We start from the raw sequence: 12,051 nt of genomic DNA, 5'->3' as shown, positions 1-12,051 counted from the left end.
CAAACAATTTTTGATGCCCCCATAAGGAGAAGTATTACTTCTCTCAATGTACCAGGTAATGTATAATTTAACCAATGTCTAATTGGAAGTTAGAAATGTGATGAAGCTCCATCTTGTTAGAAGTGATAGAAATCTACTGCGAACTCGAGTCACCAACTGCACTGTTAAATAATCTATTATTTTCTTGAAGGTCATCAGCTAGACTATTCTGAATGAATAAGGAATCTCAAGAATACTGACCCAGTCTTTCACTTTAAATGTTACCTGCCCCAATAAGTCGCAGGCTTTTATCACTCCAGCTCATTAAGCAAAAAAGTGCCGGTATTGGTATCCTTAATTGGCATGTACAACTAACTAAAAATATACAATCTCCTAAACCATAAATTTTTTCGAGGTAGTGAGAAGTTTAACGAAACTTGTGCTGTAAAATATTTATCTAAGTCATGGTGCAGAAAACCTGCAACAACTGAAGACAAATCTTTAAATCTTTTTGTCATGCTAGAAGTATATCCATATTTGTGAAATAGAAACATTACGAATTCTAGAAAACATACAGTTAATGCGATTATAGCAGATGCTCAAAATGTTGACCATTCACTTCAATGCAGGTTTTGTTTTATAAACGATGTTTCTTAAAGGACCCACAGGAAATAGTCTAAAGGAATCATACCGGGAGATCGCGGGAGCCATTCGATAAAACCACGCCTTCCAATCAATTTTCTGGGAAACACAATATTTAGGTATTACCTCACCACACACGCATATTGAGGTGGGGCATCATCTTGTTGCACCCAAATATTGTCGTTTGGGATATTGTTATTGTCTGAAAATTTCTAATATTGTTTGTTTTTTTAAATGTAATTGAAAATATTTATTTAAATTTGGAAATATCCGAGCCAACTCAGGTATATTACTGTTTTCCAATAAATCTAAAAACGCCGGACCCTTCAAGTTACCCTCAATGAAAAAGGGACCAATTATTTTGTGACCTGTTATTCCATACATTCAGTTTTTCGGGATATTGTGTGTGGGATTCATGCATCCAACGAGGATTGTTACGCGACCAGAATCTACAATTATGCCGATTTACGTTTCTATTGATTCAAAAGGTGGCTTCATCGCGAAACAAAAAATTTGGATCGTGTTGATTGTAACATTTTTCCATCAAACTCTTCACGTCTATCAATATCGTCATCTGACAAATTTTGAGCCAACGTTACTTTGTATGGATGGAATTTATTATTATGTAATATTTTCATTTGCGAAATATCAAGTTCCCTGAATATTTGTCTAGTGGGGATCAAGTGTGGATCGTCTTCTAACAGGACGCAAACATCTAAATATTTGTTTTCAATTAATGCAGTTTTACTGCGCCCTGATTAGGATAAATCTTTTATTGAAACAGTTTCGTTTAACTTTTTTTTCTGACAATAGATCTTGTTGTGGGATATAAATTATTAAAGATATTACACGTTTCTTGTTGACATCTAGAGGGATCCATTTGAAATAACAAAGTTTATTATTTTTCTGTAAAAATGAAAGATATAACAACAATGTAGATACCACCATAATACCGGCCGTATCACAAGACCCTTGCGCACAAAAATTTATAAAAATCGTTCGAGTCGTTTCCGAGATAAGAGGCGTTCCATACATAAAACTCACCATGTATGTTTTTTCTATTTGTGAATATAACCCAGCTTCTAAACCAGAGATTCCCAAAGTGGTCGATATTGACCCCTTGTGATCAATATCAATTTCCAAGGGATCGACATAAACGAAAACTGTTTTTGGGGGTCGACGACGTCTAAAAATCGGCTCGTATTAACTAACCCGAGTTCTTATTTGAGGAGAAGTTCAACCAAGGCTATCAGACATTCTGGTTGCAACGCAACATTAAAACACAGTATCCTACATTGTGGAACATTGCTGAAAAATACCTTATCCATACCTTTCCACCAACTTACCTCGTCGAAAAAGGTTTGAGTGTGGTTACAAACATTTTGACACAACAAAATCAACGAACGTGGTGATTTAATGCTGCAACTCACCAATATTGAACCGAATTTAGTTAGATTGATAGAAAGTCACCAGAATCATCCATCGCACTGAATTTTTCATTTTTTTATCTTCACTTTGCGATTTAAATGTCTACTCAAGTATTCTTACGTAACTTGTATTAATAATTATCAATTACACTTGATATTTACTGAGTTTTATTGTATTTAATTTGATAAATTTTGATGACTAAATATTGTCAACTCACTTAACCAACCGCAAAGTTTCTTATTTGGCAATTCTTCTGGGTAAATAATTAAAAAATTCTATATCTATTTTTTTTTCTTGTAAGTAAAGTAATTGTAAAGTAATTACGGGGGTCTGAGATATCAGTTCAGTTAGGAAAAGGGGTCTGTTGCCTAAAATGGTTTGGGAATCCCTGTTCTAAACTGATAATATTCTCCAAAACCCTCATGTTTCAAAATAATTGCAGTGGTACTAAATGGAAATATGAAATTATTTTTTACTACTGGTTATTTCAAACTAATATTTATCAAATTATTTTACTTTGAACATTGTATTCACAATCAGCTTGGTCCCTAAGAAATTTTTACATCACCCCAATCGATATTTTATAGTTTTCCCATATGGCTTATATACCCTTGGAAGTATCCATTTTTTCATTTGTCATATTCCTATTCTGCTCTTATTTTCGCCTGAATCTGTCTGTTTGTTTTCTCTGCATCTCCTTCCATCTACATTCGTACCAAAAAGAGGAGGATTAAAGAATATATTCCATTGAAAACCTTTACTTCAAATAATTTATTTACTAAAAATTATCAAATTCTAAAGAAGACCATAATTGTTTCACGAAATAATTGAACACAAAAAATAATTAATCAATAAAACTTATTCATATTGAACTGAATAGAAAATTTTTCTAGTTCACAGCTCAGCTCCGGATCATCCTGAAACTCTTGTTCAACGTTCCTCACTTTCCTATCCATTTTTGGACGTCCCCGTTTCTTTCGATTCTTTTGCCTCAAAGCTTCGAATTCTTCAAATGTTAGTGACCTGACTGGTGCACTACTTGAATCGGAGGTAATACTGCAGATAGCATTTTGTAATTCCCTTGTCTTCGGTCTCGTATCACTTTTTTTAATAGATGGCGGTATTTCCTTCAGAGAACAAAGTTGAGGATTGACCATAAGACTGCTCTGGCTGAACCCAAATCTTCCAAGCACCTACGAAAATTAATTGTACATAAAGGAACAACCAGGATTTATACAGTTCGCTTATAACCCAAAAATATTGTATCGAGGATTTGATAACAGAATTCCATTGTTAGTATTGCGGTATAAAACAAATTGAAATAAATTCCAATTAGAATACCATGTATTGATAACACATCAGGGAGCTTTTTATTGTAATTATAGAAAAACGTGATTCAGCGTAATATACAGAGTGTCTATCTACCTTCAGTATATACTCAGGAATGATATATTATAAATTGGCAGTCATATTATATCATCAAATGCCAATTTTCTGAAATTCGAAAGTTGAAAAGAAACAGTAAAACAATTCTTACCTCATAGAGAAAAATTATTTTATTAAACTTTTCAATAATCAACTTCAAAGAAACAAAGTAACGGTAAAAACTGAACTGAGATTGTTATTTGTTCTACATTAATTTTTCATAATATGCATAATTTCGCTGCCATGCTGAAGTTCTAAATTATACATATTAAGTGAAATATATAGTGTAAATCATTCAAATTTTAAACATGCCAACGAAATTTTGAATATTTTGTCCCATGCTGGAAAATTAATGGGAAATAAATTAAAAGTTTGGTCCAATTTGTAACTCGCTTTTATTATTATGTAAATAACAAGCGCAGAGGGTAAACCCTTTTACAATCGAGTAGTTCGAGTAGTGCTGTGTGTGGATGCTCACTTAGAACTTTTGTAGGCTGTAGTGCTCGGGAAAGACGTGCCTTGGTAGCTAATTCCACACGCTAGCACTTCTCCAAAGAAATGGGTCCCAATAAATTGAAGTTCTGGGCGTCTGCAAACGAGCTGGGGTTCATGAGCCACGTCTGCTTTTCGAGTAGGTTTTGCAGAAACTGCTAGCGGGATTATGCTAGACAACTGGGAAGAGCATTTCCCGTTGTAGTAACGGTGAAACAGTCAGGTCGAGGACCTTTCTTCAATGCTCTAGGCTCTCCAAGTTTCTGGTCAACTCTAGATCGCCTATAAGTCAAACTACTCTCTTCTGTATGGAATCGAACGTCTTCAGGTTATGCTTGGGAGCCGAGCTCCAAATGTGCGAGCAACATTCCAAAGATGGGCGAATCTGGGATTTGTAAAGGATTTGAAGCTATTGCGAAGAATAGAGCTATAGAGTCTTAAAAAGGACTCCAAGATTTTGTGAAGCTGCCTTGACTATATCGGCCACGTGACTATGCAAGGACATTTGGCTTTCAACTTCAAAACTCAACAAGCGAAATTGCAAGGATGGTCATATTCTATGTCCAGACTGGACCAAATCCTAAACCGTAGTGCCAGCCTTGTTTGTAAAAATAGCTGCCTGGTTCTTTACTGCATTAAACTCAATCAAATTGCTTCCATCCCATTCAAGAATGTTATCAAGATTGATATTGATGGTGGTGATCTGTTGCTGACTACGGGTTTGAGTAGAAGCCGGGTAATTTGAACGACTACACTAGTGTCCTATCGTCGCCGAAGCCATGGTTCGGCTCTACTCCCAAAATTTATTCTCCTATTGATACAATATTGGTTTTGAATCGATATAAGTATCAAACATGGTCACTATCAGCATATAGAAATAGAATTTATCGAAAGATTTTTTCATATATTAAAAAGAGAATATTTCCTAGCATACCATTGAACTGCTAAACATTGAACAAAACTGTTCTAGAATACCTTCTGTTCTAATTTGGTTCAGTTGATTTCGTTCGATGACATCAAGAAAGTCATATATATTTCATATTTTGTTCTATGCTAAATTAGATTATTTTAAAAGCTCTTACGTAATAATGTGGGTATAATTAACTAAAATGCTCTTCCTCTTATTTTTTAAATATAACCAAAGTTATGTATTAGTTAAATATTCAAGGTAAGTGAACTTTGTAATAAATATATAAATAATTTGATGAAACATTAATTCAATCTCTGAAAAGTAATTGAAAATAAGAAAAAAAAACATTCATCGACAAAACGGAAGTGAAACATAAAAGGCCGCTTAACAACCACCGACATTCTGAATTTCTTTCGGGAATTGTAGAAGTTATTACTTTATAAGTGGAAATTGAAGTTAACATTGTGATTTTTTTTCCATACACTGGAAATTCATATAAATTTTATACCAATTCACCTGGGAAATATAAAAAGCTTTTTCATTTTCGGCCAGCGAGTCCCAAGAAGTGGAAACCGTTGTTTTGATTTGTTGTTTAGATGAATTGGGATACAGCCAATGGTACAGTGTTCTAGTTCGCTTTGAAAACAAAGATTTTGCTGCTTTCAATATTTCAAGTTGCTTCGTTTGAGTGAATGTTTGATGACCTTGGGCCTCATCATCAGTAACCTGAAAGAAATTATTTCTAGATTAATCAAATATGACAAAAAAAGATATAAAAATGACTTGTTCGTAGACCATAGTCATGAAAATTGCTCTGTATTTTAACCAAAAAACATTTGAAATTTGATGAAAATTCCAAATATATTATCAAATTAGTTACTACCATCTTCTTACGTAAAAAGCATCGAATGACGACGGTCCTCAAAGATAATTCTTTGAAAGCTGGTACTGATTCTTCAGAAAAATATCATACATAATGAAATAAATGGTAATTGTGTCCAATATACTACCAAACTCGAAATTACAAAATGTATTGAATGAAATCGGTTCTTTCGTTGAACCAAAGAATATAACAGGTTTATCATGGATTTCTTATAATGAGTTACGGACTATTTAGCAGATAAATAATTCAATTAACTATGAGCCTATGATACTTAACAACGACTTATTGTACTCTCAATAAATCTTGCTGTAATAATGATTCGCTTTTGTCTAAATTACAAACAATCATACTAAATTTTTTTTTTCGCCTCTGAAATCTCCTAGAATATATTCTGACAATTCACAATACAGCCACGTTTTTTTAGTTTCAGACGAGAAATTCATATTGCACTTCTGGATAATAAAGTTATTCCAGAATACGTAACTGTTAATATTCATATTTTTATTGATTACTTATTTCGCTAAATGAAGTACGCAGCAGCGTATGTAAATACATCTTTCAAATATGTTTGATTTGGAGTATTACCGCGATATCAAAGAGTTGAGAAAATCTATTCTAAACCTCATTATTCAATAATCTTAATTTCTCAAATCAATGACTGAGTATTTTGTTAGAAATGTCCTTCGTTTTTTTGAAACTCCCAATGAAGGTTGATTGTTAATACTTTTTTAAACTGTAGCACTAGCTGCCAATTACCATCCTTCTCGTCGTAGGATTTGATCTATTGTCATGTCACTATTGTAACAATGGTCCAATTTAAGGAAACGTATAATTTGCAAGGTACCTGATCCAAATAGCCAAGCACTTTATTGATGCACTTCCTCTTATTGTACCGTAAAAAAATTCGGTTTTACTTACATTTTGGAACGCAGTAAACGCAATAAATACTTCCCATCAAACGCATATTACTAATTCATCCCTGTCGAAAATAGTAAAATATCGACCGTCCACTGTTTTGGAAGGTCGAATTGTAACAAGCGATTCACTTTTTCTGTGATGATATCTAAGAGTAAATCACACAATTAAAATTTTCTACCAGACCCAAAGAAGATACCACTTTTCAAAATAATATAACATGATAAATAGGAATGAAAGAAATCAGAGAATTCATAGAAAAAACATTCCATTCGTATTAAATGTAACCAATGTCCCCTATAATTGTTTGATTGTGTTTTAATACCTCCTGTAAGTAATTAAATACCAAAAATTACAAAATGAATAATTTACAAATTTTGCCCCATTGAGATGCATTTAAACTATGATTATCGTATTCTTCAAGAAATTCAGCGTATATTTGATTAAACAAGTTTTAGTCTATCTCTACAGTAGGTATAGAGGATTTACTGTAGAAAGTTTCGTGACTTTTGAAATGACCACCTGAAATTGGTCACTGGCTCTTCCTTTACAACTCTGAACCACTCAACAGAGCTTGGCAACCGTTTCAACACCTTAGTATCAACAGCAATGATACAAACTTTTCCTGGATAAGAAAGAAATGAGAAAAGGAATGAAATCACAAATTCTGACTGTCTCACCTTAAAAAAATTAAGAAGAAAATACTCAACTGAAACTAAAAATAGAAACTATAGATCAAGATGCAGGATTGGGAACATAATCAGTACGGGAATAGACCTGAATAAATTTATCATTCAAAACCATGCATAATATTTGGCTAAGAGTACGCGTACGCAGTTTTGATTATTATGTTACTGATATACATTCGATGTTTTTCAATGGAATTGATTTATTTCTGTATTTATTCAATAAATCTTGGATACTTACGCTTAAACTTGAAGGAAAGTTTTTGTAATCTTTTCCAACGTCGTTATTAATTGGTAAACGCAAATTTACCATTTCACATTTTTTTCTACTTTTTTGCAATGCATCTGTATGGTTAATCGTTAAATCAATCGGCTCATCAATGTAATTGTCAATGTTCATAGATCTATTATCAAAATTATGTACTCTCAAATTTGCTGTACTCCTTTGATGTACCTAGAATTCGTTATTTTCGTATTAAATTTATGATAATAATTATATATTCACATCTTGCCTCATTCGTAAAAACTTAGCGATAAGTATTGTTCAAAATATTCAGTTAATAGTTACCTTCAAGGAGTTTTATATTGATATTCACTGCAACTACATTCAAATGAGTGAGAGAAAATACGTATTCAAAAACTATAACCCTCAACTTTTTATAAACTGCTTATATATAGGCATAATTCTGTATACATTACCTGTTGTTTCATGAAAATAACATCTTCATACGTTTCCATTGAAAATAATAATTTTACACTATTGATCTGCAGAATCTCGGTAACGTTTATCCAAGTGTCAATTATTAAAGTCAACAAATTTTTGTTTACATGCCAACTTTAATATTTAAATTTTAAATCGTATTTTCTGTTGCTAGGATATTTACTTGTTGTGAATAAGTAGATTTCTAGACTTATGGAAAACGAAGTTTTATCCACAATGTGTAGATGGCGCGCATTGTACTCTGTAATTGAAGGACAGAGAAAACCTATAACAATTAAGATTAAAGGACTTGTTATTAAAATGAAACTACTCTTCCTTCGGTTTAATAATATAATAATAATAATTTGACAAATATTTTTAGCAAACAGGTAAGTAATTAGAATGTAATCAATGAATGTATGTATTACCTTTGTACATATATAACGTTTAATAACCAATTATTGTCCTCTATTTGTGTAGTTGTGAAGCTTGTTTTATGCAGTTAGAATAAAAAATTAACATTAAACTAACAAATTAAATCACTATTTGAAATATAATAAAATTGTACTTGTAGTTCAGGCAGAAACTTTACACTGAATTTGAATTAATCTAAGAGTTCACCAACTTTTAGCTTCTTAGTTTAATTCTTTAATTTTGTGAGATTATGAGAAGAGAATGCTTTATTTTGAAAATTGAGATCAAAAAATAGGAAAAAAGCAATGTCTGACAGTCAGCAATTTCCATTAGATGATGGAACACTGATAGACAGGAGGTTTCTACATTTATATGACAAAAATTACCCATACAGGTACAGAGAATTTCTATTGATTTACCAGTAATTTATAATTATCCCTAATTTACTGCATAAACCTAAAAATGACCATCAAGAGAAGTTAGTTTAATGTTAATTTAGTTTTAATTTTGAAAAAAACCAAGTTTAACTGTTGGTGTAGTGGTGGTATTAAGTAGTGTATTCAGTCCTATTTGATCGAACAATTTAATAGAATGCTCTGAAGATCCAGGAGAGCTTGAAAGAAGAAAAGTAATGGCTAATGTATTTCACCTGGAATATATCAAACTTTTTCTATTTTTCCAATTTAGTCTAGAAGGTTTCCTAAGTGGAACAAATATTGTTAACTCCAAAGAGTATTATAAAAAGTTTCATAAAAATATATATAAATTGAAGTATTTATAAAGAAGAAATGAGAACAAAAAATCGGACCTATCGCACAATTCTCCGCCCAGTTGTCATGTTTGCTAGCGAAATCCGTGTTTTGAACACACATGGGAGCAAAAATCATACACCAAATATATATCTGGTCTAACAACTTTATGGCACATAATTAATACTAATAGTATCAATTCTATGCTTAAGGATAAAAGGAGCACTTTTTTACTTTGGACCAAACATGTCACTTGTGTCGTCGAAATAAAAGCTATAAACTGGTTATAAATAAGATAGAAAACTATAAAAAATCTTTAGGTAATACAGGAAACTATAGCCCTGCTTCTTGACGTCTGTAGGGTAAATTTCTTGAAGTAATTAAATGTCCAGGTGCTTTAGTATTTTCATTTTAATACCCTCTTTAATTATTAGAATGTAATTGTTTGAAATTACTTTTCAACTAACTTTAACTTTTTTTTCACTAACGATATTTAAACCATATATAATTGTATATAGGTAATAACGAAATAAACGCTCTTAGAAAGGTTACAACTGATTTTTTGGAGAATTGTGTTTGTGTTAGTATAAAATATTTTAAACAAAAGTAGTTAATTTGGTTTGAAAACAATGATAATCACAAAATTGAAGATTCAAAGTGGATGCAGCAGTATAAATGTGGATAGAACAATGAATTTAAAATATTTGTTTTTTGTTATAAAATTAAAGTACGAGGTAATTAATAAACAGCCCATTTCATTTAATTAAGAAAGCATTTAATGATTTTTAGCTACAAACTCCAATTCTAAAAAGCTTCCAAGAATTTAACCAATTAATGTATGTTTTTATCGTTTGTTTAGTATTTTTCAAAGTGTAATGGCGATGTTAAAGTTACAAGAAAAACTATTTTTCTTTTTTAAGTCATCTAACAAGATATTTTTTATTTTCTAAATGTTAATTTGAAATAATTTATTCAAATTTAGTTATATTTTAATATATTATTGGAAAATAAGGAGTTGAAACATTATGACAAAAAAATCAATACTAAATATGAGTGTTTTTTCATATCTATCCGACTTTTTTCAAATTATTTCTAAATTGTCTAATTTGGACCTTGAAAATGATTTGTGTAGTTATGTACCTTAATTGTAAAATTTGTAGAACTAGAGCCAGCGTTATTATCCCTTTTAACAAAGGGAGCTTCAATAATGGCAGCTCCACTACATTTTTATCTAAGAAAGGTGAAATTTGAGAAGTGTTCTGAAACAGTATATTACATAATGAGTTTGGAAAGTGATACATTTCGTACTTGTTACTGTTTTGCATGAGCTGCGTAGCGATGAGTGCTGAAGCGTAACGAGTGCGAAATACACTTTTTTCCTATGACTACGTAAAAATTCTTCAAAAAAACGTATTTTTTAAATAAAAAAGTCAATTAAACAATATCAGACATGTGTTGAAAAGTATATTAACACGTGTGCTGAAAAGTGGAAAAATCCTACAAAATATTTTTTATTTTTTGATAGTAGAGATGGCAAAAACGAAAAGAATTATTATGAAAAATATAAATATAAATACTAATATAACCACAAAAATCATATTTTCTACTTCTTCAGTCTTCTTAAATTTGGCCTTTTGTCTTTCGGCACCAAGCCAGATTCATATTGTATTCACGTATTACCTCTATCGTTCGAGACCATATATCTATAACATAAGAAAAAGAACATGCATGTATGTTTTGTTATTTTTTAGTACATGTGTGAAATAAGCTACTGTCTTAGGTGAAAATATCATTTTCATATGTGGTCTTTTCTAGAGTTACCTAAAAGTAAAATATCTGTAAATAGTACTGCTTCCCATAAGGGATGATGAGTACGTTTACATAAACTTGTCTAATTTTTCTTTAGTTCATATTTTATTGAAAATTTAATTTATAAAGAATACACCATTAAATGGATAAATTCTAATGTGATGAATTTTACGTATTGTCTCAAAAATCACATTGAATTGAGAACAACGATTCCCAATTAAGGAACAGAGTTCAAGTTGGATGATTTTATGCAAAAAACATGAATGCAATAAATTACTCCAATATAGGCCAGATTCATTTAATTCAGCGACATCTATCAAGTAAAAACTTAACTACCTCTAAAATTAAGCCACTGTTTCGCGTATACGCTTTTTAAGCAATCTAACAGATGGAGATGTTAGAATAATGTATTGCTCTCTGATATTATAGTCATAGTACTTCTGCTTAGTTGGTACAGATGGCACTATACGTATTGTATTCAATAGTTTATATTGAATTATTTTAAAACGAATTTAAGTTGTTAGATTAGTTTATATGTACAGCCGATTAAGGCCGATTCATAAACTTAACTTTCCGTTTGCCGTTGCCGTTGACGTTTGCTCTAAAAAAAATTAAGAACATTGAAATGCATAAGACCATTCATAGTTGCCGATTTGTCTGCTGTTGGTGACTTTCAACGTAAACGTATTTCATCTTTTTCCGTCAGCCATTCGTAGCAATAGAAAAGAGCCAATCATATCCGGTTGCGTTTGTCAAGTGATTTTGACGTATGACGTATGAGAGCGTGATATTGGAGTTATTATCCTTTTCAGTTTGTTTATTTGTAGTGGTGTTTTGGCTTTGCTTGTTTTCTCTTCGTTAATTTCCATAATCCATAAATGCCGGATAAACAATAACACAAAAATATCACGAAAACAAAAAGCATTACACACGTTAAAAAATATAACAATATTTTCAGGCAAATGGCAGCAACTCAAGTTTATGAATAGGGTGTAGAAATTGCTACGAACGGCAAACGT

General features: G+C 31.5%; 1 protein-coding gene across 1 annotated transcript; it reads right to left on the bottom strand.

The window, feature by feature from the left end:
* Positions 1 to 2,912: 2,912 nt before the first annotated feature.
* On the bottom strand, positions 2,913 to 8,098 carry LOC130448547 (uncharacterized; the record flags this gene model as incomplete). Its single annotated transcript, XM_056785961.1, has 5 exons — positions 8,060 to 8,098; positions 7,602 to 7,814; positions 5,393 to 5,602; positions 3,078 to 3,242; positions 2,913 to 3,032 (listed from the first exon to the last, which is right to left on the bottom strand). Coding segments are annotated over exons 1-5 (747 nt in total), but the record flags the coding sequence as incomplete, so codon positions are not given.
* Positions 8,099 to 12,051: the final 3,953 nt, after the last annotated feature.

Source organism: Diorhabda sublineata, chromosome 9, assembly GCF_026230105.1.
Source record: "Diorhabda sublineata isolate icDioSubl1.1 chromosome 9, icDioSubl1.1, whole genome shotgun sequence".
Classification (NCBI taxonomy): Eukaryota; Metazoa; Arthropoda; class Insecta; order Coleoptera; family Chrysomelidae; genus Diorhabda; species Diorhabda sublineata.
The sequence above is the reverse complement of the archived record's forward strand: the minus strand, read 5'-3'. Positions and strand labels throughout refer to the sequence as shown.